Source organism: Chaetomium tenue, assembly GCF_020726465.1.
Source record: "Chaetomium tenue strain MPI-SDFR-AT-0079 chromosome Unknown F5144scaffold_6, whole genome shotgun sequence".
Lineage (NCBI taxonomy): Eukaryota > Fungi > Ascomycota > Sordariomycetes > Sordariales > Chaetomiaceae > Chaetomium > Chaetomium tenue.
Window position 1 is genome coordinate 2,238,482 of NW_027117334.1, and position 24,209 is coordinate 2,262,690.

General features: G+C 54.7%; 10 protein-coding genes across 10 annotated transcripts; 6 read left to right on the plus strand and 4 right to left on the minus strand.

Annotated features, from left to right (window-relative positions):
• Positions 1–436: 436 nt before the first annotated feature.
• F5144DRAFT_496279 (cytochrome P450) lies at positions 437–2,490 on the plus strand (the record flags this gene model as incomplete). The annotated part of the gene is made up of 9 exons (XM_066786141.1): positions 437–547; positions 587–902; positions 958–1,041; positions 1,116–1,212; positions 1,273–1,402; positions 1,477–1,593; positions 1,661–1,826; positions 1,947–2,214; positions 2,322–2,490. Coding segments are annotated over 9 exons (1,458 nt in total), but the record flags the coding sequence as incomplete, so codon positions are not given.
• A 3,649-nt stretch (positions 2,491–6,139) lies between these two features.
• Positions 6,140–6,881, plus strand: F5144DRAFT_615065 (uncharacterized protein; the record flags this gene model as incomplete). The annotated part of the gene is made up of 2 exons (XM_066791789.1): positions 6,140–6,190; positions 6,459–6,881. The coding sequence occupies 2 exons, from the start codon at positions 6,140–6,142 to the stop codon at positions 6,879–6,881; spliced, it is 474 nt and encodes a 157-aa protein (XP_066639957.1).
• Positions 6,882–9,219: 2,338 nt separating this feature from the next.
• Positions 9,220–10,504, minus strand: F5144DRAFT_356223 (putative peptidase domain-containing protein). Its single transcript, XM_066784344.1, has 2 exons — positions 9,710–10,504; positions 9,220–9,610 (listed from the first exon to the last, which is right to left on the minus strand). The coding sequence occupies exons 1-2, from the start codon at positions 10,155–10,157 to the stop codon at positions 9,255–9,257; spliced, it is 804 nt and encodes a 267-aa protein (XP_066639958.1). The 5' UTR covers positions 10,158–10,504; the 3' UTR covers positions 9,220–9,254.
• A 95-nt stretch (positions 10,505–10,599) lies between these two features.
• F5144DRAFT_582714 (nucleotide-diphospho-sugar transferase) lies at positions 10,600–12,542 on the minus strand. The gene is made up of 2 exons (XM_066789515.1): positions 11,932–12,542; positions 10,600–11,849 (listed from the first exon to the last, which is right to left on the minus strand). Exons 1-2 carry the CDS (start codon positions 12,434–12,436, stop codon positions 10,852–10,854), a joined length of 1,503 nt encoding a protein of 500 aa, XP_066639959.1. The 5' UTR covers positions 12,437–12,542; the 3' UTR covers positions 10,600–10,851.
• A 250-nt stretch (positions 12,543–12,792) lies between these two features.
• On the plus strand, positions 12,793–15,181 carry F5144DRAFT_615068 (aspartic peptidase domain-containing protein; the record flags this gene model as incomplete). The annotated part of the gene is made up of 3 exons (XM_066791790.1): positions 12,793–14,673; positions 14,962–15,131; positions 15,169–15,181. The coding sequence occupies exons 1-3, from the start codon at positions 13,264–13,266 to the stop codon at positions 15,179–15,181; spliced, it is 1,593 nt and encodes a 530-aa protein (XP_066639960.1). The 5' UTR covers positions 12,793–13,263.
• A 458-nt stretch (positions 15,182–15,639) lies between these two features.
• Positions 15,640–16,029, minus strand: F5144DRAFT_550806 (uncharacterized protein; the record flags this gene model as incomplete). Its single annotated transcript, XM_066787653.1, has 2 exons — positions 15,640–15,811; positions 15,872–16,029. The coding sequence occupies 2 exons, from the start codon at positions 16,027–16,029 to the stop codon at positions 15,640–15,642; spliced, it is 330 nt and encodes a 109-aa protein (XP_066639961.1).
• A 629-nt stretch (positions 16,030–16,658) lies between these two features.
• Positions 16,659–18,174, plus strand: F5144DRAFT_657627 (uncharacterized protein; the record flags this gene model as incomplete). Its single annotated transcript, XM_066793193.1, has 2 exons — positions 16,659–17,358; positions 17,429–18,174. The coding sequence occupies 2 exons, from the start codon at positions 16,659–16,661 to the stop codon at positions 17,896–17,898; spliced, it is 1,170 nt and encodes a 389-aa protein (XP_066639962.1). The 3' UTR covers positions 17,899–18,174.
• F5144DRAFT_356237 (glycosyl hydrolase family 62-domain-containing protein) lies at positions 18,126–19,425 on the minus strand. Its single transcript, XM_066784345.1, has 2 exons — positions 18,402–19,425; positions 18,126–18,339 (listed from the first exon to the last, which is right to left on the minus strand). Exons 1-2 carry the CDS (start codon positions 19,290–19,292, stop codon positions 18,265–18,267), a joined length of 966 nt encoding a protein of 321 aa, XP_066639963.1. The 5' UTR covers positions 19,293–19,425; the 3' UTR covers positions 18,126–18,264.
• Positions 19,426–21,462: 2,037 nt separating this feature from the next.
• Positions 21,463–23,223, plus strand: F5144DRAFT_518151 (uncharacterized protein). The gene is made up of 4 exons (XM_066786659.1): positions 21,463–21,705; positions 21,763–21,861; positions 21,945–22,321; positions 22,385–23,223. The coding sequence occupies exons 1-4, from the start codon at positions 21,639–21,641 to the stop codon at positions 22,835–22,837; spliced, it is 996 nt and encodes a 331-aa protein (XP_066639964.1). The 5' UTR covers positions 21,463–21,638; the 3' UTR covers positions 22,838–23,223.
• A 131-nt stretch (positions 23,224–23,354) lies between these two features.
• On the plus strand, positions 23,355–24,163 carry F5144DRAFT_356284 (uncharacterized protein). The gene has a single exon (XM_066784346.1). The coding sequence runs from the start codon at positions 23,451–23,453 to the stop codon at positions 23,979–23,981; it is 531 nt and encodes a 176-aa protein (XP_066639965.1). The 5' UTR covers positions 23,355–23,450; the 3' UTR covers positions 23,982–24,163.
• Positions 24,164–24,209: the final 46 nt, after the last annotated feature.

Here is a 24,209-nt window from a genome sequence, read left to right on the forward strand (position 1 = left end):
ACTGGAGCTTGGGGTCCAAAGGCTTGCTGTGCCTGTCTGGCACGTCGGTATTCTGGCGAACTAACTGACGGGAGTTGGGGATGTGCAGGATTACGGGCATGAGGAACCGAGAGTCCAAATACTTCCCCACCAAGCTCTTTCTCCTATTGCGACTTGTCTTTGGGGGCATTGTCGACTTCCTCGCCAACATGAGCACCATGAGCAATACAATCACGGCCAAGGCTCTGGGGCTTCAGCAGACCTGGCCGCCGGCCTCCGTATTTCGAGCCAACCCGCTGGCTGCTGTTGTGGTGGCCGGTATGCTTGTACTGCTTTGCCTACAAGCTTTCACATCTGGAAACAAGCTTCTCGTACGTGTCACGCACCCGGTCCTGCCAACGGGAGAAGGTGTTGCAGCTGACAAAGTCCACAGGCTCAAGTGGTCTTCGGCGTAAATCGCCTCTTGAAGCCGGTCACGAGTCGAATTCAGGCATGGATATATCTCATTAATGGCATGGCCATCATCCAGGACGGCTTTGAAAAGGCAAGCTCCCATGATAAGCATTGGGTTGGTAACCTGGACACACAAGTTCTAAAACGTCTCTAGGCCAACGGCGAGCCTTATGAAGTTCTGGCCCCTGATGGCCGCTACGTCTTCGTTTCGTCTCCCAAGTACATCAAGGAGATGGACTCTGCACCCGATACGGTCCTCTCGCTTCAGGCTGCGGCCAAGCAGATGCTCCAACCCATACACACCATGCATGCCTTCAACTGGTTCGATCGCCGAGGAACGGAGGGCGTAGGCTTTGTAAAGGCTCTACGGACCATGCTGACCAACAACATCCCCGCCGTTCTTCCGGACTTGAGCACCATCATCCGGACGAGGTTTGAGGGTCTCCATGAGACACACCCCAAAGTCAATGGTGAGGCAAACACCGAGTGTCACTTGAACAGGTCACTGATGTGTTACCTCTCTAGGAGTCACACAAAGCCCTGTGTATGTCATGATTGTGAAGCTGGTGGTTTTGTCAAACGCCGTCTCGTTCTTCGGCAAGGACCTAGGTAGGCAAGCCCATGTCGTCTGACTCTCCCCACCCGACGCGTTCCGGTGTCCAGGCTCACAGTCACCATAACAGCCAAGAACGAAGCCTTCATGGAGTCGGCGCTTACGTACATCGAGGAGACATTCATCTGCGCCGAAATTGTTCGCCTACTTCCAAAATTTATGTCACCGTAAGTTGATCTCTCCATTCGAGCTCGCTTCGGCAGAACAACTGACCTGAAGACTTCCAGCATCCTGGGCCGATTGATGCGCCGGCGCCTCAAGTCTCAAGATATTGTCTACAGCACTCTTCTCGCCGTGACCGAGCAGAGATGCCTGGAAAGAGACATGAAGAACCTGGGCCAAAACGTGTCTTACCATGTATGTGTTCCCTTGACCCCTTTTTGCCCCTGCGTTGGCAAGACGGTCCACAAACATTCTAACCTCATGTGAAGGCCGACTGCATCCAATGGATCATGGAAACGTCTCCTCGGGCCAAGCCCTGGACGCCCATGCGTATCGTCCACGAGCTAATGGCAATCTGGTTCGGCTCCGTCCACGCCGTGTCCACCGTGAGTCGCACCTTTTGTGCAAATCTGTGCCTTGAGGCGGCTGCTCTTCTCTAACATGGAATCCCAGACTATCACATTTGCCATCCATGACCTCTGCCTGCACCCGGAGTATGCAGAGCCGATGCACCAAGAGCTCCTCGCCGGCTACGCAGACTTCGAGAAGACCGGGCTCGGGCTTCCGCTAGTGGACAGCTTCATCAAGGAGTCGGCCCGCATCACGCCCGTCGAAGCGCGTAAGTGGACTGGCTTTAACTCCCAAACTTTGCCTCTCTCCCATGGTTATCCATAATCCCATTTACAGATAGATAAAAAACTTGTTGGTTAACGGTTGGCTAACGGAATCCCAACCCCAGAGAGCACCCGCCGCGCCGCCCTGCGGCCCTTCACCTTCTCAGACGGCACCAAGCTCAACGTCGGCGACTGGGGCTGCACTCCGGTCAAGGCCATGATGCACGACCCCGAGTTCTACCCCGAGCCGCTCCAGTTCAACGGCTTCCGGTTCGCCGACCCGGCCATCGTCCAGGCGGCCGGCGACCATTTCAAGACGCCGCAGCCCAAGCCGTCCAAGTTGACCGACTGCAGCAGCACGTATCATGTTTGGGGGACGGGGCGTATGGCGTGGTGAGTCTCTTCTTCAGTTCCTGATGGGGCGTGGCTATCCGTTGCCTGGATCGTAGCAAGTTGTCCGCTCGAGTGCGTGCTGACGGAACGTCTGCTGTGTGTTATAGTCCCGGGAGATACTACGCCACTGCTGTCATGAAGGTCATCCTGGGCCAGATTATCATGAACTACCATTGCGAACTGCTGAATCAGGATGACTCGCGGTGTGTGACTTGGCGGTCGACGATGTTGCCGAAGCACAGCACCAAGGTGGTCTTCACTCGGCGTGACGATTAGGCGCTTGAGGGTTCGGTCGGTTGGATGTTGAAACAATTCAAGTTTATATTCAGTTATCTTAGTGTTGCAGGTGCTTACTGGATAGGCCGTTACTTTTGTCTCTATGCCGGCAGTAGAGCAGCAAAGCTTCGGCGTCTCTGGTGGTTCTTGTTGTCGGGTCCGATCTAACTTGTTAAACTACTTCGGCTCTTCCGAATGTCTATTGTTTCAGATCCGGATCCCTTAGTATATATATATTGGGCTTTTACATATAGTATACTCTAGTTCCAAAGTAGGCAGCGAGATATATAAAATACTAGGTAATAATAACTAGCTTAAAGAGTTATACTAATACTAGGTAGGTAGCATAGACTAATAATAATTCTAGTTCCTAGAGATAATAGAGCTAGTATTAAAAAGTCTTAACTATATATTAATAATCTTTCCTCACTTGGCTATAACGGGGTTTGCGGATGACACCAACCTCCTGGTGTTTGGTCGAAACCCCGAGGCCAATGTCCGGCAACCGGAGGCGGCGTGGGAAACATGCATGCGATGGGCGGACAGTCGGGGGATGAAGTTCGCCCCGGAAAAGAGCGAACTGATCCATTTCAACAAGGGACGACGGCAGTGGACAAACCAGCTGGAACTCACTAACCCAGGGGGAGGCACCAGCCCCGTCAGACCGAAGGAGTCTGCCAGGTTCCTGGGAGTCTGGCTGGACCGGAAGCTCAACTGGAAAGCCCACCTTGCGGCGGTGGAGAAGAAGCTGAGGACCCAGAGCTATGCCCTGTCGAGGCTAGCGGCATCGACGTGGGGACTGGGTCTAGCCAAAGCGCGAGAAGTGTACGTACACAAAGTGCACCCGGTCAGCGCTGGCCTATGGCGCATCGTCGTTCCACATTCCCACGGATGTGGGAGGCGAACCGGTGAAGAAAGGCATCACCAAGGCCCTCGGGAAGGCCCAGAACAAGAGCCTGAGGATTGTGGCGGGAGCCTTTAAGTCTACCCCCATCCGTAACCTCGAGACAGAGACGTGGGTACCACCGTTGGACTTATACCTAAACAAACGGCTTGCAGATTTCGAAAACCGACTCCAACAACCCGATCTGGACGACGGCCAAGACGGCAAAAAGACGGCGGGGAGCGTTATCCTTACCGCCTGCCGCAAGATACAGCAGAGACTCAGCTCGAGGAGGGGCAACAGGGCCCGACCGCAAACCTTGAGACCTCAAGGGCCCACGGCGGTAGAGAGAGCCGCGGGCACGATCATGCGCTGGACGGGGGGAACCATAGACACGGACAAGGCAGTAGAAGAGGCCTGGAGAGCGAGGTGGTTAAAGGAACGGGACGGCAGAGCAATCACCAGGCCGGCGGACGACTTTGACCATCAGCGGGAGACGCTATTCCGGAACGAAACCCTAAGGAGGCATGACGGTCTCAGCAAGGCAAAAAGCTCACTGCTCATTCAAATCCGGACGGGAGCAATAGGCTTACGGGACTACTTGTTTACACGGGAAGTCCCGGAGGTTCTGACGCCTGCCTGCGAGTGTGGCGAGGGACGAGAGACTGCCGAACACCTGGTAGTGTGGTGTTTGGCCCCACCGTTGACTCGAAGATGGGAGAGAACTGGAATTCGGACACGACGGGACTTTTACTCAGTTCTACATGGTATCAATCCCACGACTGCACGGCTTGCGAGGAGGATCCTCGACTGGCCGATGGACTCGGGGAGGCTGCCGATGTACAGCTTGGCCAGGAGGCTTGAGCTGGAAACGGCGGCCTGAAGCGCCCCCGTTCGGAGGCCAGGAGGCCTCCTCTCTTTGTATACGTAGACTCACCAGAACGCATCGTTCCTTGATTGTTGGTAGGGGTTTTTCACCCGGCCCGGGAGGGCACGGTTTTCCTGTACACTAAATAGCAGAGGGTCCGGCACGCCCTAGGGCATAGCGGAGTATGAATAATATATATTAATAATCTTTTCTTTTTTCTTTCTATTTTCTTTTTTCCTTCTATTTTCTATTTTCTTTTTTCTTTTTTTCTTCTTTTCCTTTTGTCTTTTTTCTTTTTCTATTCTCTTTTTTCTTTTTTGCTTTTTTTTTTCTCTCTCTTTCTCTCTTTCTTTTTTTCGTTCTTTTTTTCTTTCTATCACGGGTGGAATCGCCGTGGTAGGGGATCTCTGGTATATTGTGTGGTTGCACGAGCAACCGAATGTAGGAGGCGCGGCGCGCCCAGGGACAACCCTGTCTGTGTGGGCCGCGCACAGACCACACTAGTAGGACCCCACTACCAGGGGTCCTGCCCTGCAACCCTGACCCTGACTAACTACAACCCTAACCCGTATATGTCACGGGCTGTGCCCGTGACACTTTCTTTTTTTCTTTCTTTTTCTTTCTTTTCTTATCTTCTCCTCTCTTTTCCCCTCTTTTTTCTTTCCATTAACATACTGTCACGGGCACAGCCCGTTCCATATACGGGTTAGGGTTGTAGTTAGTCAGGGTCAGGGTTGCAGGGCAGGACCCCTGGTAGTGGGGTCCTACTAGTGTGGTCTGTGCGCGGCCCACACAGACAGGGTTGTCCCTGGGCGCGCCGCGCCTCCTACATTCGGTTGCTCGTGCAACCACACAATATACCAGAGATCCCCTACTACGGCGATTCCACCCGTGATACTAAGGCTTGCGAGTCGTGGGTCGACAATAAGGGCCTTCTTCGAATTAGCCCCCAAGCTATCGAGGAGATCCCCTTTGTGCTTTCCGGCCCGACGAAAGGACTATATACGACTATATGAACGGTAGATACGGTGGAGGTAGCATTAAAAGGTCTAGTTTATCTTAATACTATTTTCTTTCTTCTTTCTCCTTTCTTCTTCTTCTTTTTCTTCCTTCCTGTCACGGTTATGGCCGCATGCAGGGTCCCGATGGGGGGGGTGCGCGGAGAGCGCCCCAGCCAATCATTAAGAATGGGTCCCAGACCAATCAGGAGAGGAACGGGGGGAACGGCTACCGTTCCCAAGGCTCCTATAAAGGAACGAGAGGAACGGCCACCGTTCCTCACGTTCCCCAAGAAAGAGGTACGGAGATACCTAGGACCTAGATAGTATATAGTCACTCGTCCTGGAGAGCTCTGGGAGTTCTCCAGTTAGCAATCACAACTATAGTTCGCTACAAGCTCGCAAGCCTACTGTTGAGACAAGTCTATTGTTGTGCACCCTTTGGCTGCACCGAACCTAAGCATCCTCAAGAGATTACCTTCACCGAAGCTGAACCCTAACAGGATAGGATCCTGGAGTAGGTTCGTCACACTTCCCCCTTCTTCTTTTTCTTCTTCTTTCCTCTCTTTTCCTCTCTTTTCCTCTCTTTTCCTCTCTTTTCCTCTCTTTTCCTCTCTTTTCCTCTCTTTTCCTCTCTTTTCCTCTCTTTTCCTCTCTTTTCCTCTCTTTTCCTCTCTTTTCCTTGACCATTTCGTGAGGCCAAACTTCATCGCAATGCCGTGGTCCAATACAGAACGCAAATATCCTGGGACGCATTTACCATTGTTACAGGCCCCATAACAATCAGATCGCCGCATGGACAACATAGAGCCAAGAAAAGAGACAATCCGTTCTAGAAGAGTTCAGAACGGGAAGACAGTCACCAGCAACTCCTATAGAGCTAACACAACAGAGCAAAGAATGACTCATAAGTGGTGGCAGCTGGCTCGGAGTTGTTCCCTCTTCGCAGGAGTATACCGGTATATTCTGGACAACCGTATCTCGTTGGCTTCAAACCCTCTCTGAAAGCTACGGCCTTACAGCCAACGAGTTTACGTACTTGTATACCGTTGCCTCCCCATTACGGCTAGATGAACGGGTTTTCTACCTGTTCTACATTCCATCGCAACCGGAAGTAGAGGACTTGCGTTGGGACTGGCGTACGCTGTATACAAAAGCCCAAGAAATGCTGTGTCGCATGTGATTTATGTGTAACCGTTATGCGGAGACTTCTGGCCAGGGAGAGGCGAAGATGGATACCCTCCGCCTCATTGTCTGGTGGGGCCACCACTTGTGCCGTAAGATCCAACGGCTCAAGCAAGAGCAACCCCAGGCGTCACTTGAGAAGATCGCCTTCAATATCCTCGATCGATGGGGGTTACCAGTTATACCCTGGTCAGGCAACCCCCTGAGCGCATCACTTTGCAAACTACAGGACCACGGTATTGCCATGAAGTTCGGCCTCGTCTGGCCGGATAACGAGGACTTCGATCCGATAAACCATTTTGACTGGACACAGTGCACGGTAACCATCGATGTAAAGACAACAAGCCTCGCAATGCTTAACTACGAGCCCAAGACCTGGGACGGGATCCGGCAACTGGTCTCGGCCGTGCCCCTGAGCCACCCACTGTGGGAGATTGATCCGACTCTCGGCCTTTAGAGTTGGATTAGGAACTCGCACGCCGCTACGCCCTCGCCGCAGCCGCCAACGCCGCCGTTCAAGATCCCTCTGCTGCCCATATCAACCCCTGGCTGGGTGCTGGGTGGCTGTTCCCCGCACCCTCCGCTCCGGTGCTCCTAAATCCCCCCTCGAACTGTAACAACTTTTTAATTCGCTAAGGTAAAAGGGGCTGGTGTTTGAGAATACGAGTATCCTATACCCCCTATCGGGCTGTTGTAAGTTTTCATTTCCACTAAGGTAAAATCACTTATTTTCCCGGATACTCGTATCCAGGCGCTACCCCAAGGAATATATCTCTACAAGTCCTTGTACCTAAAGCTCTTCCTCTGTTAAGTCCACTTTCTTGACCGCCAGCGCAATCACCAGTGCTAAGTTAATCGCCTTGCTTTTGTCAGACAATTCTACTACCTTCCTTAGCCATCGATATGTAGTCGAATTCTTAGGCCCAAACAGCCCATCCCCTCCAGGCCCGTTCTCCCCTTTTGCTGGGCTACCCAACTCGGCTATCGCCTAGATCTGGCTGCATTCCCACCGGTCGAGGATATCAAAGGCGACCTTTTCGGGCGAGGCTTTGCAAGTGGTGACACTACCATACAATAAGGTGCAGGGCGTCCATTTTCGGTTGTCCTTCGCTAGGTAGACAACTCCACATGCCGAGATGGTGGAGCTAGCATTAAAACATACCTATGTTTTTCTTCCCTCCCCCCCCTTTTCTTTTTCTTTCTTTTTCCTTTCTTTCTCTTTCCTTTCTCTTCTATTTTCCCTCTCTTTTACTTTCTTTTTTCTTTTTTCTTTCCATCACCGTACCCATAGTAGGAGTAAGGGGGAGTGCCCGCAGTACTCTAGTATCAATCACCACACATGTAAATTTCCTTCCGGGAGAACGTTTATAGTAATATGGTACTATACCTAGTTTTCAAACAATGAACGAGTACAAGGCTTCAATACTGGGACTCCGAGAGCCATACGCCCAAGCCATATCCATACCCGTATCGTCGTATATGGTCCTTGAGCTACCCTCTCCATGTGAGACGAGAAGACTCAGTAGGGGCGATAAGAGCGAGGAGTGACGGCTCTGAAGCTCTTCCTGGTCGGCATTTGGAAACCTTGAGTCCACTCTTCAGAACAGACGCCGTGTCGAAAACTCTGCATCCAGAGGCCTATCAGAGACACACAGCAAAGAGAGGCGGCATATACGCTGCAACTGGCTTGAACATCCCAACCTGCGTCATTCCAGTCAGGGTGCGGCTGATCCGCCATCTATGTGGCTGTCGGTGGGGGAAAGTATACGGTGTCGAGGAAGGCACTACCGTCACTGATCGCTCTTGCCCCCTAACAGAATAGGGCTCAACGCACATCACAGGGTGGAGCAAAATATTTGCCAGGTGTGATAAAATAGGTATTGTAAGTACCTTGACTCTGTGATACTCGGACTTGTTTGTGACCTATTCGGGTGCCCTACCTTCTCATCATAACGATATTCGAGATGTCGTTAAATAAGCGTCGATTTGTTGAGGACGTGGAGGAGCCTGGTAAGACTGATAAGCAACCTAGAGGCAGAGACACCTGGTCCTAACACTAATACAGAGCCCCCTCAACCTCAACGTGCAGCCTCCTTCGCCACCTCCAATGATACCAGACTAGGAAAGCGCCCTCGGACAGAGGTCAAAACTTCAAGTACGATAACCAAACACTCTACTTAAGTCTTTGGTAAAGTACCTAACTTCGAGGGGCTACTAGACTCCAACCATAAGTACAACTCCGACTCCGATGACCAAGAAGACGAAGACTTCTCAGAGGACGAGGAACTTCTTCCACAATTCGAGGATGCCAATATCCAAAGATTTCGCTACATATAAAGCGAGGACTTACGAGCCGTGGGTCGACAACGAGAGCCTTATTCGAATTGGGCCCCAACCCATCGAGGAGATCCCCTTGTGCTTTTCGGCCCAGCGAATGAAGCCAAACATCAGCAAGGGTAGAGATGTTTCGATGAAGCAAGTAGCCACGCTAACCCTTATACACTGTTCATCTATGAAAACAAGCGACTCAAAAGCTTTCAAACTTACTGTCACCATGGTGGGGACAGGTGGGCTCATCTCACTCCCAATGGCATTCAAGGCACAGGCAAATCAGGGCTCGGATATCAGGACCTCCCTGGCCTACATCTTCTAACAAACAACGAAACCAATACCGCTATTGTGGGCGATTCCCAAAAGGTGGTTTGGAGAGGGCGCCGTAAGGCTTTATTTATTAACGGCCTGCCTGAATCAATCCTCTAGGATGTAAACCTGTCATTCCTCCCAAATCACGGGAACTAGAGCAACATTGTTGCAACAAGCCTACAGCGGTCTACTCCTCCTCCCCCGTGCAGCCCACCCCCGGCGCCGCAACATCAAACGCATACACATCAATAGCAAAATACTGCAGTGTATCACTATCGATGGCGGACTTGGCCGGGTCGCTCTTAGCCAGCTCCACGACCCCTTCATAGTCCTCAGCAAAGTGCTCGACGATCCCTTCGCTGATGCGCGGCACGTGCAGGACGCGGTGCAGCAGGTCGGTCGCCCAGAAGGTGTTGAGCGGCGAGCCGATGACCGTGTGGCCCAGCCCGCACACCGAGCTCAGCCAGCGCCGCTTTGCAAACGACGGCGCGCAGATGACTGTCTCCTGCGTTGCGTTGGCGCCCCGCCAGTGGCCCGCCCATTCTGATATCCGTCCCCGTTAGTCTCGTTCGAAGCAACTTCCAAAAGGCAAGATGATGTGGGAGATGGGGGTGGGGGGGGGGGGGGGGGTAGGGGACGTACCGTCCTGCGTCGCGCAGTTCTCATCCGGGTCATCGCAGCGGAAGGTCATGTTGCCTCGGTCGGCGGACGCCACACGACTGAACCAGCCCAGTGGCATGGCAGTCGAGGCCAGAGCAGTCCCATCGGTGGCGTTGCCGGTGCCAAAGTATTTCTGGACAAAGGGGGAGTCGCTCCCGAAGCGGAGGATGTGGTCCCGCGCGTGTGCGGCCAGCTCGACCGTCTCGTCTAGGGCCCGCTCTAGCTGCCGCCGGAGGGTGCTGTTGCAGGAGGAGTGGATGGGGAAGGAGGGTACTGCGCCGGCGGTGAAGTCGTAGGGGGTGGGGGTTGAGCTTGCGGAGGCGGTGGAGGAGGGGGTGGTTGTTGCCGTGTCCTGTGTTGCTGACGAGGCGGGTAGGGCTGAGGTGCAGGCCGCGAGGAGGTACAGGGCGGAGAGGATGGAGGAACGCATGGTGAATGATGGAGTTGTTGGAAACGGTGATCACTGTGTAACCCTCTCCATATTAGTGTTGGGTGGTAGCCCCCAGATAAATACTTGAAGCTGAGTCTTTCGACCTTCCCGCCTGTGGGGGGCTTCTCTCGGCATTCTGCAGGCAGAGCTGGACAGCAAGGGCCTCGGTGTGTTTTCTTTTCCTAGTGTGGTGGTACAGCCGGTCCACCAGTTCGATCGGCTTCTGTAGGCTCTAAAGTGGAAGCAAAGCCGGTTCTTTTCAGCATTCCAAGGCAAGAGGATAGGTAGGTAGGACTTCACTTGGCGTTCAAGGATGGCGCTTCTTTACGGACTGATGATGTGGGTGTTCGTGGCTGGGGACCGGGGGACTCTTGCGGACTGCAGATAATGCCACATGGACTGATTGGTTGAAGAAACGATGGTATTGAGAGAAGGCGTGAATTCTCTGAGAAAAGCCTGACTGAGAACCTTGATGGTTTTACGTTATGACTGGTGGTTGGTCCCCTCTCACGATGCGGAGGTGGCCATCAAGGTGCCGCCAAGCTTCCCATTCTTCTCGTGAATACCACCACAGCTCGGGCTGAGCTGCTGCCGTGTTCTTGTTGAAGGTAACCCTCCCAGGTTCAAGAACTGCCCTTTCAGATGAACTGCCGTAACCACTTGCATGGGATGGCCCCCACGCCGTGCCATAGAACTAATCTGGGCGTGGGGTTGAAGACGAGATGCAAGAAAAGTAAGACAACAGCGCAGCAGGAAGGAGGTGAAAAGGAGGAAGGTACAAGTTATCGATCCGTATCATCCTTTTCCGTCCCGCCGCTGAACCCGGTGGTCCTGCCGTGACCAACAATTCAATTTCCGTCAATGCTATCGAACGCCTGCTATGCATGATGTGCCCTACAACGCCAAACCACAATGCGGGATATCCGGCCCTCTGATCCAAACAGCCCTTGATGCCAAATTTTACCCAAGAAACAAAACACGTTGCTGGCCCGCTGATGACCACGAGCCACCGGCTGATCGCCCATCCGGAAGATGCTAACAAATCCGCTGCAACCTTGTCAGCATAAATCAACCAGTTTGCAAAAGAGAGACTCACCTTGCGCCTTTCCATAAAGTCCTGGTAAAACCCATTCCACAACTCCCTCCCCACGCAATATTCCATCCCGTCCCGCACACGACACGCCGGCTGCTTCTGCGCCCGCATCTTCGTCGTCTCCAACCACGGTTTTGGCACGGGCCAGTCGGAAAAGTGCAAGAACTTGGCTTCGTTGAACACGCCTACAGGATCCCACACTTCGCTCTCGTCGCCGAGATACTTGGCGTGCTCGCCCTCCTCCCATCGGAAGACCTGCGTGAGGAGGTCGTACCGCCGGTGCGGCAGCACCAGCGCCGTGTCGCCGTACAGGTAGTTGAGGATCTCCATGTCGTAGTCGTCGCGCCCCGCGACGTCGACCTTGGCCATGACCCGCGAAAACTCGTGCTCGCTCGGCTCAACGAGGACGAGTTGTGAGGAGAGGATCTTGGTGTCGGGGTAGAGCCAGTAGGCCCGCGGCATGGCGACGGGGCAGGACGGGAGGAGGAAGAGCTCGTCCATGCTTTGGAGGACCACCGAGTCGGAGTCTAGGGACAGTACTCGCTTATATTGGGTCTGGTTGAAGGCGAGCAGTTTGGTGAAGGACTCGGCCCAGGTTGCTGCGGCAGCTCTTGGTCAGTACCCGACTCTATTTGGGGCTCTACTCTGTCAGGGTCGGGCCGGATAAGAGGGAAAACATACTATCACCCCCTTGGCGAGACTGGACCTGGATAGGTACAAGCTTGGCACCATACTCATCGCGTGCCTTGATCAGCAGTCGGCCATCGGGGCTGATCGATGCCGCGTTTTGGTCCAACATCTCCGATGGGTACATGATGACGCGATCGGCGCGGCTGCCGACGTGCTGCAGTCGCTCGAGCAACATGACCGAATTGCACAGATACTGACTGTTGGTCACGTATTGCGTGTAGGCAAATTGTGACCAGTCAACCGCACTCTCTATGTCGTCTGCCGGTGTGCTGTTACTTCCTTGGCTCCACGTCGCCGGAATTCTGGGGAGTGCATCGTAGCGGTGGCCGAAAACAACGAAGACGCTAAGGATCAACGTGATAGGAAGCAACAGGCGCAGCTTGCGTGATGACAGGATATTTGTGACTTTGACAGCCGTGGAATCGCCAGTCTTCATATTGTTGGCCGTAGTTGAGCCTACTTGTGGCCAAAAGCCTTGGAAAAGCTGGCTGGGCATGGTGAGAAATGGGAGGCCGATGGCGCATGTTGGGCAGCCTCGCTGATCAAGGCGGGGGTTCGGCTTTTAAAAAGGATGATCAGCCCTCCAAAAGCGCCTTCACCAACAGGGGCCGCTGTCATGGCCCCCCAGCTGAGCGAGAGGCGCAAGCAACGCCGAACCAGAAGCTGACACACCAACTGCGCGTTGACGGCGAGCTATGCCTACAATGTTACCACGGGCGGCAACAAGGCAGCATTCCGGTATTAACCCGCATGCTGTTGGGTGATGGTGGTGGGCATGAAACTGCCTACCATTTCGGTTCCAGAGCCTCGGGTTCAACTAGCCCATGAGCGTCCAGTTTCCAGTCTTCAAATGGGCGCCAAGGTTCGCTGCGGAACTTGGGCAGCATCGGACGGGTCGCCTGAATAACCAATCGCAACGTTTGTGTAACCGCCCACTCGATAACCGCGGCTCTGAATCCCTTCCAAGCTCCGACTAACACAGCAATGATATGCCTGGCGGTAACAATGGCATGTAACACAGTGCCGAAAAGCCGAGCCTGCGGTGTGTTCAACGACATCCCGCAATATCCGCGTCGTTGGTTCCATGCCTGCATCAGGGCCAGGGCCAGGGTAAGGGGAAAGGGAAATGGGAAGGGGACTGGAAGCAAGGTTTATCGTGAGGAGTCAGGGGAACGGGGAGTCCGCCGGGTCCTTTAAGTCATTCAGCCTTCTCCTTTGGACCAGCTTCTCCAGTGTCGTTCCTCTTTTGAAATCCTCCGTCCTTCTCCTACATCTCATCGCAAAGTTGACCGGGACGATAATGCCTGGATCAGACACCCTGCAATGATATCTTTACCCAGCCTCTTCGCCCTCTCTCTTGTGGTCCTCCGGCTCGTCCTGGCTGCGGAACCAAGACAGGCAGTATGGTCCAAGCAAGCCTTCGGCCCAGATGGGCCTTGGAACGCTGTCGAAGTCTCCATCGGTTCCCAACCCAACATCGCACTATTCCCAGGTCGCATGTTCCATACCTATGTCACGACGTCTGACTATTGCGCCTTCAACAACTCAGTGCCTCACTGCGCATCGGGGACCTACCTCAAAGATAAAATCGTGACCGGATCGAGCAACAGCAACCCGGCCCGAAGGATATCATACAGGCCGGAAACCCAACTGCTGACGGCGGGCATCGAAGCCCGTGGGCTCGCCAACATGTATCTCGAGACCATGAGCATGCAGTTTGCGACCAACATCGTTGACGTCCAGAACCACTCGATTGCCCTCATCGAATCCCAATCTCAGATGTTTGCCTACCCCGACGGCACCCTCTACCCGATTTTCACCGGGTGTCTCAGCATCGGCGCCCCCGATCGTCAACAAGTCTTCACTGGCGGCGGCGCAATGCCAACCGTCAACGCCAGCATGATCCCTTGGGCGCTCGAATCTGCCGGCGAAACCCCGTCCAGCTCCTTCGGCCTGCATTACGGCTCAGCCGGCGTCACCGCCAAGATGTCCGGCTCTCTTCTCTTCGGCGGCTACGACCGAAACCGCGTCATCGGCCCCATCCTCTCACTCGATGCCGACTTTCGCAACCCCGTCACCCTCCAAGACATCTCCCTCCACGTCATCAAAGGCGCCTCCCCCTTCCGCCACCCCCCCACCACAGACACAAACACCAACACAACCCCACCCCCCCACAACATAACCGGCCTCCTCACCCAAGACGACAGTAACAACAACAACAACCCCTCCCACCGAACCACCCTCCCCATAATCCTCGACCCCTGCTCCCCCTACCTCACCCTCCCCAAACCCACCTGCGACGCCATCGCCGCGCACCTCCCCGTGACCTACAACGCCACCCTCGGCCTCTACCTCTGGGACACCACCTCCCCACGCTACCCGCTACTCGTCTCCTCCGCCAGCACCCTCGCCTTCACCTTTATGGACAGCCGCACCAACACCGCCTCGCACACCATCCACGTCCCCTTCCCCCACCTCAACCTCACCCTCACGCCCCCCTTCACCGCCCCCGGTTCGGAGCGGCCCTACTTCCCCTGCTACACCGGCAACGTTCCTGGCGGTGGCGCCTACGCGCTGGGAAGGGCCTTCTTTCAGGATGCGTTTCTGGGGGCGAATTGGGAGAGGGGGACCGCGTGGCTGGCCCAGGCGCCGGGGCCGAATATACCCGTGGGGGTGGACGCGGTGGGCGTGGCGGCGGGGGAGGCGGGGATTGAGGGGGGTGGGAATGATTGGGTGAGGTCGTGGGAGGGGAGTTGGAGGGGGTTGGGGGAGGAGGAGGTTGCGGGGTTGGGGGGGGATGGGGGCAAGGCGTTGGGGGGTGGAGATGGGGCGGGTGGGATTGGGGGGACGGAGGGGGGTGGTGGTGGTGGGGAGGAAAGGGGGGAGGGGGAGGGGGAGGAGGTTGCTACTGGCTTGTCGACGGGGGCGATGGTGGGTATTGGGGTTGGGGCGGCCGTTGCAGGAGCGGTATTGGTCGGGGTTGCTGGGGCAATGTTGTGGAGGAGGCGGAGGTCGGAGCAGGTTGTGGCTCCTACAATGCCGGTGCCCTCTGAGGGTGCGACGCCGCCGGGTTACGGTGGGCAGCAGTATGGTTCAAAGTGGCCGGATGCGGTCTGGGTGGAGCCGGCAGAAACAGAGGCTACGCATAACGCGATATATGAAATGCCAGGCAATGATCATAGCCCAGAGAGGTATGATAATACTAGGATAGGCTTGCAATAATCATAGTTCCTCGAGATGATGGAGCTAGCATTAAAGAATCCGGTTTCTCAAACCACCTTTTTTCCTCTCTCTTTGTTCTTTCTCTTTTCTTTCCATCAACGCTTCGGGTAGTGAGCCCAGTGGCGGGAGTAATAGTAAGGGGGATGCCCGCGGTACTCCAGCCTCAATCCTTACCCAACCACAAACAAGTTTTCTTAGGTCCCTAAAAACATAAATAACAGCTTTGGAAGGAGCTCCAAGAAGTTAAATGCGGTCTTGCAAACATTGAGGGGGCATTTGTATTAATCGCTACCAACTGTAACGTGCAAAGGTGGTGTGCAAACTGCAAGTGTGTGAAAAGGTTGATTCTTGGGATGGTTCTGGTCAGTTGACCGACTGGTCGTTCTGTCGACGGCTGGCGTTTGGCGATCTTGATGTCAGCGTTGACCAGCGGGTTCTTGGTCTCGTACTCATAAACCAGGTCGCAGGCGTTCCCCATCAGGTTCTCTGTGGGTACCAGGCATTGTGCTGGCTGCCGTAACCCTTCCATTCGATGACATAGGTAATGGAGCTTGACCCGCCACCGTCATGGCGGATCCAGTAAGGTACGGAAAGCAGTTGTGAGCTAAAGTGATGGACCACCTCTGGCAAGATCACTGTGGAGACGAAACTGTCCAAAATTGGTATATAGGTAATCTTCAGCAGAACAGCCCAGGACTACACTACATACGGTATGTCACCACGATCCTGAAGCTCTTCCAGGGCATCAAGTTGGGAATTAGCCCCAAAACAACCCTCTTTTACTTCCCGTCGGTGCGCCTGCTGGGTTTCGGAGTGGGCCATCCGGTACCATATCGCAACGAACCACGAGACGCCATGGGCGGACATGCTGCCAGCCTTGCAGCGCAACCTCAACCTGGCCTACACGGAAGCCATCGGACGTTCCCCGCTGGAGTTCGTGTACGGCTTCAAGCCCAAGACCGCAGCGGACCTTCTATTCCAGCGCAAGGACCGGCAAGTACCTATGTGAAACAAAATTCGACCTTGCCCTGTCCCGCCAGTGGTGCCGCTGGTGGGAACCCTTGGTATACCACCGCTGGTTGACCATAAGGGTTAAGTAAAACGGTGGCGGGCTAGCCATAAGCACTGAGCCAGCCATCCCCTGCTAGTTCTGGGACTTCTGGGTAAGGTACGGTTTGGCGCTCCATGGTAGCTCGGGTCATGATGACGAATGTCGAGGTGGAGCGTGTGGCAATACTTTTTGACAATGACACCACGAGTCCTGTCTGTCTCGCAAGCATCCAACTCACAACTTGATCCCGTCAGGACAGATTGCACGAGCAAACGCACCAATTCCCTATAAACCGAATCCAATCCCCGAACCAGGCTTTACCCCGTTTACACCACCGCGCGCCAACAACCATCACCGACTCGGCATTCCCCCCGCGGCGAAAGGGCCACGATGGCTGGCGTAGCGAAGACGGAAAGCAGCCTCCCCGGGCACGTCCACTTTAGAAATGCTGCCGGCGGAACTTCGAGACCTGATCCTTTCCCACATCGTTGACCTGAGCGACCTGAGTGCCCTCGTACACGCCTCTCCCGTGTTTTATCAGCAGTACCGCTTTGGCCGCGAGCGCCTCTTATGCCAATGCCTGAAGAGAACGCTCGGGAGTGTCTTCGTCGATGCTTATATTCGTCAAGCCTCATCCCGCGCTGTCGAGCAACGCGTCGCTAAGCTACATGTACAACCCAAGCGCTTTTCGGCAATCCGCCCAGTCCTACGAGACTACATGGAACTCCACATTTCGAGTCAATTTGTGCCTGCCGAAGATGTTGCTTTCCAGCGCTGTAGCATAGACGATATCACCAACATCGCATCGTTCTACCTCGGCGTTGTGCACCCCCTGATGACGGATTGCGCGACTCTCTTTTTGCAAAACCTCGGGACACAGGAACCACCCGAACTTGGCTCATTGCGAGACATGGAACGGACCCGACTCCTCCGAGCGCTCTATCGTTTCCAGATTTTTCAAGACTTGCTTGATTTCGACCATACACTGCGAACCTGGTTTCTGGGCATCTTCCATCCATGGGAGCTTGAGGAAGTCCATTGCATCGACCAGCTCGTTAGAGCCAAACACAACTGGGTCTTCGACTCCCACATAACGCAGATGAATCCAACGACACCGAAGCGCAAGGTTGACCGCAAGATTGTGGGTAAGCAATACCTCCGAGCCCGTTTTTTTTATTCGATTCATAGGTACAGGTAGCTGACTCTAGCCCGCAGACGACTGCGTATCTATCCTAATGGGCACCATCTCTCACGGCCTACCGCTTTTTCAGGCCCTCTCTAGAGTGGCCAAAGAAGGGGCCTTCATCGATCTCTTGCAGGAAGATAATAGATGGCGTCTGTCTCCAACCATTCCAGTGGCCATAAACCGGATGAAACACGACCAGGTGAGGGGCCACCCCAACCCCTTCGACCCCTTACACCATGAGCAGCTGGAGAGGGCAAAACAGAGAATGCCATTTCTCGGCGACGAGGAGAAGACGCCACCGCTGTCGTGGGTCATTATCTGGGGAGAGACATACAGCAACACGTATGGGGATGATATTCCGTCCGTGCTTCGTGATTGGGGGTATGTCTTTTGGGATAAGGAGCGGCTTATGGCGAAGGGAGGGGAGATGAAGGCAGTGCTACAGTCGGCCTGGTTGGATGCGTGGCCTTGTGTGGACCCAAGAGACAAGTATACCTAAGCTTCATTGAAGGTGTGGAAGAGTACGGGTTCCGCAGATGCTTAGAAGGGGGGTGTAGAAGTGGAGGGGCATGCATCAGGTCTCGCATGGGTAGTCGTTCATATACAGCTTTTGCTAATGTACGAGCCGGTTCAAATCAATATACATGAAATCTCGACTATATCTCGTCTCGAAATGTCGACAAAATAACTTAACCGCTGAGGAGTAGACAAGAAAGCCTTCATGTTCATCTTTCTCCTCAGACCCATTTACCCAGTGGTCAGGGTTAGGGTCCCAATGGTCAGGGTTAGGGTGAGTTGAGCTAAGATCACCCCTTTTGCCCCTTCATCAAAAACACCTCAAAACACCAAAGATCCCAGGACATCTCTACTTCTGCAGCGTCAACACGCCAGGGCGGTACGGCAGGGCGTTATATTCACCCCCGGATTGCGGCGAACGACCCTTTTCAGGGTTAGGGTTGTTAGTCAAGATTCATTAACGTGGATAATAAGCTGATTTCTCACCTGGTAGAGCAGCTGCAGGTTGCAGGCATCGACGGGGAAGGTCTGGTCGGCGCTGAGACGCACCAGCTCGCCGTGGCTGATGTCGTTGGACCAGTTGGAGCCGCCGTTGGCCTTGCCGGCGAAGGGGTTGCTCTCGCTGGCCGCGTTGGGGGTCCAGTTGCCGCCGAGGCTGGTGGCCGTGAAGGAGCGGAAGTAGCGGCCGCCGCTGCCGATGGCCTCGACGATCATGAGGTACTTTTGCTGCCCGTCGATCTTGTACACCTGCACCGCCTCGAACAGGTTGTTGGTGCTGTCGCTCATGATGATGGTCGACTGCGTGCCGAAGCTGCCCGGGAAGTTGCCGATCGGCATGCTGGCCCGGTAGATCTTGCCGTTGTCGCCGCAGAAGAAGAGGTACATGTTCTCGTCGTCGCCGATAACCGTCTGGTCGATGGCGCCCGTGCCCGAGTCGGAGATCTTGCCCTCGAAGAGCGGCTGCACGCCGGACCACCCGTTCGGGTTGGTGGGGTCGCTCGACGTCTTGTAGGAGAAGGATGTCGGGCCCCATTGGTAGGCGAGCACCCAGATGTCCTTGGGGGCGAAGTGGAAGAGTGTCGGCGCGACGGTGCCCTGGCTCATGCCCGTCTGGGTGGCGGAGCCCATGTCCTCCCAGTTCTTGAAGGGGCTGAAGGCCATCGATCCCCAGTTCCTGCCATCGTTGGTCGTCGCGTAGACGAGGTGCTGGCCATTGTAGGGCGCGACGGTGAAATCCTTAAGCGCAACCCACGGGCTCTTGGGCTCGGCGAGCACGCCGGACGACGTCCACTTGTAGGAGGAGGGAACGTCGCACCCTTGTCCGGCGACAGAGCCCGCCGTAGCGAGAAGGGCGAGGCTGGAGCGAGTGAGTTTCATGGTGAAGGTCTTGTTCGTTGACGGGGAAGCTGGATCAACGGCCGGTGACGGTGTGGAACAGCACAAGAATGTCGAGACAGGATCGAGCTGCTACTGGGCTTATATACCCCCCTGAAAACCCCTGAGGCCCGAGCGGCTACGCCCGGTTGTATGTATGTCAATCATTGCTTCCGGAAGCAGGATCGCCGCTTCGCCCAGAGGGCTTGTCGGGGTGGCTTTCCGGGTTTTGGCAAGCAAGCTATTCCTGGAAAGATTCTCCACCAATATCAACACCAACGTCTAAACTCGTCAGCCCGCAAGTAGTGCCGGCATAGGTGTGCGGACCCGGACTCTCGGTAGTGCGGAGGAAGACCGGGGAAATCCACTAGCATGCGACAAGCGGATATTAAACAGGCCCTCCTACTGGAGCGCTTCCGACTCAATGCTACCCTACAACGGCTGTTGATCGGCATTGTTTCATGCTTTGTTAAGCGCGCGAGAGCTGGCGACTCTTGGGTTGCACTCCTCAGCCTCGGCCCTCGGCGGCTTTTTCTCCATCACTCGTCGCCAATATCATATACATTCCCAATTCCGGAAGTGTTGCGGCTGTTCGTGTTGAACGCAGCCTAAAGGTTAGAGAGAGGGGCGTGGCTAGAAATGATGCGGATCATTTCCTTTATCGTGATGCTCGGTTTTTGAAATAGTAAAACCAAGGTGAATGGGCTGAGTATGGAGCTAGGCGATGGAAGAATTCAAGATCTTATGAACAATGGCAACGTCTGGACCTGTTGGCATCCATGATGCTGCTGGGGTCACTGGCCACATCTGCAGCGACGTCTTCGATCTCCCCGACTGCCCAGTCATCGATGCAGGATGGTGTGTGGAATTGAAGGTTGTCGGATTCTGGGTACTGTTCCCGGCATGCATCTTGTAAACCAATTATTAGAATTAGGACACTTAGGATACATGTTTGCACGAGGAACTATAGTGCCTGGAGCGGTACATAGAGGGAGCCGGCGGCAGGCGAGGAGAATCCAAGAAAGAAGGAGAGAAAAAACAAAAGAAAACAAGAGATGGTATTAGAGAACAGCATTTCCGATGGTTAACTTGAAGAGGCAAACAACTGTAATAAAAGTTAGCTGTCATAGCTCTTGAGCTCCGGCATTGGTTGGGTGCGTACATGCAGTGTCCAACATGCGCTATGAAACCTTTCCGTTGAGCACGAACGGATATAACAACGAGGGCAATGAGTGGCACTCGAAGAACAAAATCTACCTAGGCAGCTCAACTTCATAAACCTGCTTTTGTTAGTTGCTAGTCCGGTTAGGGTTAGTCCCTCGCCTACCTCAACGGCCTACATTGTAGGCTTGCATTTCACGACGTCAACGTTACATCCAAGCCAATAATTTACGCTCATGCTTACCTTGACCTTCTCATTTGTCCTCCTCCGGCAGGCTTTAGAACCTTCCCTATAAGTGTGTTTCCTTATGATGGCTTGCCGCATAATTCTAATACATCCCACCGCCTCCTCGTCAGCCGGGTACCAAGCCTGAAGGGGAGCATAGTCATATAGTGACTGGCACTTTAGCCATGTTCATGGCTGAAACCTGCGTCGAGCTGGCAGGTGTTTACATAGAGTCGGCGTTGAAGGTCCCAGATACACTTTGGGCACGCAATGCCCGGGTCCTTGGGTTTTTGATCGCATCTAAGGACCCCTTAATGCTCTCCCTTCCAGAAATAGCTACTAAAGTGAGTTGACCTACCACGGTGGCAGCCTAGGTAGTCTTGGCTGACGACCAAAGGCCTGGGTAGAAATGGCGTGTGCTTTGACTGGTGTACTCGGTATATTTAGGTACACAGAGGGAAAACAAGGGAGGCCGCTCGGAGAGCTAGGGCTTGAAGATGCGAGGTGTTATATAAATTATAGAAGCTGGGAATGCTATTGGCGATATCTAGCTAGGTCGATCTGGAGGAAGTAGAAATAGTACCTAGTAAGAAAAGTAATAAAAATTAAAACTGGAGGTACTTTGTAGGTTGGTGTTGTATGCACCTAGGTGAGTTATGCAGATTGAGAGTGACCGGTCGGTGAGAAAGGATATGCATGTACCCACTTTAAGTTATCCACTGTGGCAGCAACGCCACTAATCCGTAAGAGAGCTAGCGTCATGTGGCGCTCATCGCCGGCGGCAGGCTGAATATTTGGGAACTCGACAGCACTGGAAAGACCAGAGCATCGAACCTTAGCATCCATCAACATCATTCCCCGCCGTCTCGAAATCTGTCAACCACACCACCTACCCGAGAACTCGCCCTCGTTGAAACAGCTGTGCCAAACTTTTATTTCCACCAAACCCGCCAACGACCACAATGGGCAAGAAGAAGCGCGGTCACCCGGACGTGGAGGAGCTCCTGTCGCGACCATGGTGTTATTACTGTGCGTTCCTCGCGATTCCCCGCATCCCGATTTAAAAGCTAACTGATTCTGGCTCAGGCGAGCGAGACTTTGAGGATCTCAAGCTCCTCATCTCCCATCAGAAGGCGAAACACTTCAAGTGCGACCGATGCGGCAAGCGATTAAACACGGCTGGAGGTGTGTAAGGAGTCGCGTTGGGCATACAGCGCCCGGTCCCCAGCCCAACAGGCAGACAATGCTAACAATTGCGCGCCTTGCAGGTCTCTCCGTTCATATGAACCAGGTGCATAAGGAAAACCTCACAAGCGTCGAGAATGCGCTCCCGAATCGGCAAGGCCTCGAGATTGAGATCTTCGGCATGGAAGGAGTACCCGAGGACATCATACAACAGCACAACCAGCGCATCATCCAGAACTTCTACACCGCCCAGGCCGAGAGGCAAGCCGCGACAGGCAACCCTCCACGAGGACTGTCAGGCGGCCAGGGACCCGCCAAGAAGCTCAAGTACGAGACGCCCGAGGAGCTCAAGAAGCGGCTAGCCGAGCATCGCGCGAACGTTGCGGCCCAGAAGGCCGCAGGGATAACCGGTGCTCCCGTTGCTGCCGCGCCAGCCGATGGACAAAGCCCAGCCCAAGCCGTAAGCTTCCCCCCTTCACCCAACCACCGTGTCATCCAATCCTCACACCTCCTCTCCAAACAGAACCCCCCTTACTCCGCTCCACAACCGGGCTACCCCTACCCCGCCCCGGGCGCCGCACCGCCTTATCCCGCGGCACAAGGTTACCCACCGACAGCTGGCGCCTTCCCACCAGGCTCGACCCCGTTACCCGCCCGGCCTCCCAGCGGCTCTGCCGGCGCGGCGCCCTACTTCTACAACGGCGGCGCGCCGTCGACGGTGGACGAGCTCGTGGCGAATGCGGCAAGACAGGGTGGCCCTGGCGGTGATGATATCGACCATATGATACGGATGGCTGAGGCAGGTATCAGGCCGGGTGCTGGGAAGGTTGGGGGGGCGGAGGAAGCGGGTGCTGGTGGTGGCGCGGGGGAGAAGAGGAAGAAGGGGACGAGGATGGTCTACGGGGATACGGAGGTCAGTCCGGAGGAGAAGATGGCCATGTTGCCGCGGTATCGGTGGGTTGAGGGGACTGCTTGAGGGGTTGTCGCTTGAAGGGGAGGGAGTTAGTGGCTGGCGCGCCTGCGTTGCTAAGCCTTGCCTGCCGGTTGGACTGGAGGAGTTTGTACGAGTTTGTGACGGCGGTTCTCGGAGCTTCGAGGTACGTGCTCTGCCGTGTATACTGAGGACAGGAAAATGCATCGCACTTGCCATGACGACAACACCGTGAACCGCTTGCAATCTTTATGCATGTTACTCTTCCCGATTGTTCAGCGGTCTCGACGAGGTTGGTCTTCCCGGCTCACGCTGACATTTGGTGCCGTCCCGCTCAGTCACCACAGCGCGTCGGTGTTGCTTGACTACGGGAACGACGGAGCGCCATACATAGGTATCTTGATTCACGGAATTTCCCCCTTGTGTAGGTGTTCCTCACTTGCTGAAACTGAATTTCATGGGGACCAAAAGCCAAAAGTCCAATCCGCCTGGCAGCTTCCGCGCATCTACCCAACAGCCGTTGGGACCTGATTTAAGCAAACTCAAGGGCCGGCCTTCCGGCGGCATCATCATCGAGCCCACACACGTGCCATTGATGACACACGGGTCGCAGCTCATTGTCAATTGCGGGTAACCCGAAGTACGCTATCTGAGGCCGATGGAAGGACGGCGGAGGACCCAACAAAGCTCAGCTTCTGGAAGCTTGAGCGAACGCAGCTTTGATCGACTCACGCTAAACCCTGGCCCTAAGAAGCCAACCTGCATTTCCGGGAGGTTAAATACGCTTCTTTGGAAGTCGACTCGTGGATCTTTCTCTCGGCTAAAGTCTAGCGCCATCTTCCTCCCTCCGCTCCGCTCCCCCGCCTTGCCATTGATGTTTTCGCTTCCAGTTTGTTTGCATCTTCCCGTTACCACGTTCTCCAACTGCAACCTTGCGGTTGTATTTCCACCTCATGGCTTCCCGCGTCAATATGGCGATCTTGAGGAGTTCCAAGAACCGTCCCGACACGCCGCTCACGCTGTTGTCACACGGATGAGAGGTTACTGTCCTTGTTGCAGATCAAAGCCCCAGGAAATTACCTATCCCCGGATCCGTCCCTGCTTAACCCCCCCAGCGTGGGGAGAACTGTGGGGATGCTGGGGTAAACCTTGGCTGACGTTGGGGAGCAGGAATCGCCCCGGCCGTTGAACTGTGGAACACTTGAACGGCCCTTCGGCAGTGCTCCCCTCAAGAACATGTGCATGTCCACAGCGTAGGATAGTTCAATTGGCCATCCCCATGGCCCCAACAACCCAAGGGAGAGACTGCTGGCCCTTCGCTCCACGCAGACATTTTACCCGTCAGCCCGGCGGGCACCCGTCTTGGATCTCGTCTCCAAATCTTGGCCTTGGAGTTCTTCTCCAACATGGCGAGTGA

Excerpts from the sequence above, each read along its gene's own strand:
- F5144DRAFT_356223 (XM_066784344.1), bottom strand. The coding sequence starts at position 10,157 with ATGCGTTCCTCCATCCTCTCCGCCCTGTACCTCCTCGCGGCCTGCACC. Across the intron at positions 9,611-9,709 it reads GAACTGCGCGACGCAGGACG|AATGGGCGGGCCACTGGCGG; the intron begins GTACGTCCCCTA and ends GACGGATATCAG.
- F5144DRAFT_582714 (XM_066789515.1), bottom strand. The coding sequence starts at position 12,436 with ATGCCCAGCCAGCTTTTCCAAGGCTTTTGGCCACAAGTAGGCTCAACT. Across the intron at positions 11,850-11,931 it reads GTCTCGCCAAGGGGGTGATA|CAACCTGGGCCGAGTCCTTC; the intron begins GTATGTTTTCCC and ends GAGCTGCCGCAG.
- F5144DRAFT_356237 (XM_066784345.1), bottom strand. The coding sequence starts at position 19,292 with ATGAAACTCACTCGCTCCAGCCTCGCCCTTCTCGCTACGGCGGGCTCT. Across the intron at positions 18,340-18,401 it reads ACCTGCAGCTGCTCTACCAG|GGTCGTTCGCCGCAATCCGG; the intron begins GTGAGAAATCAG and ends AACCCTGAAAAG.
- F5144DRAFT_518151 (XM_066786659.1), top strand. The coding sequence starts at position 21,639 with ATGGGCAAGAAGAAGCGCGGTCACCCGGACGTGGAGGAGCTCCTGTCG. Across the intron at positions 21,706-21,762 it reads GCGACCATGGTGTTATTACT|GCGAGCGAGACTTTGAGGAT; the intron begins GTGCGTTCCTCG and ends ATTCTGGCTCAG. Across the intron at positions 22,322-22,384 it reads GACAAAGCCCAGCCCAAGCC|AACCCCCCTTACTCCGCTCC; the intron begins GTAAGCTTCCCC and ends CTCTCCAAACAG.
- F5144DRAFT_356284 (XM_066784346.1), top strand. The coding sequence starts at position 23,451 with ATGGAAGGACGGCGGAGGACCCAACAAAGCTCAGCTTCTGGAAGCTTG.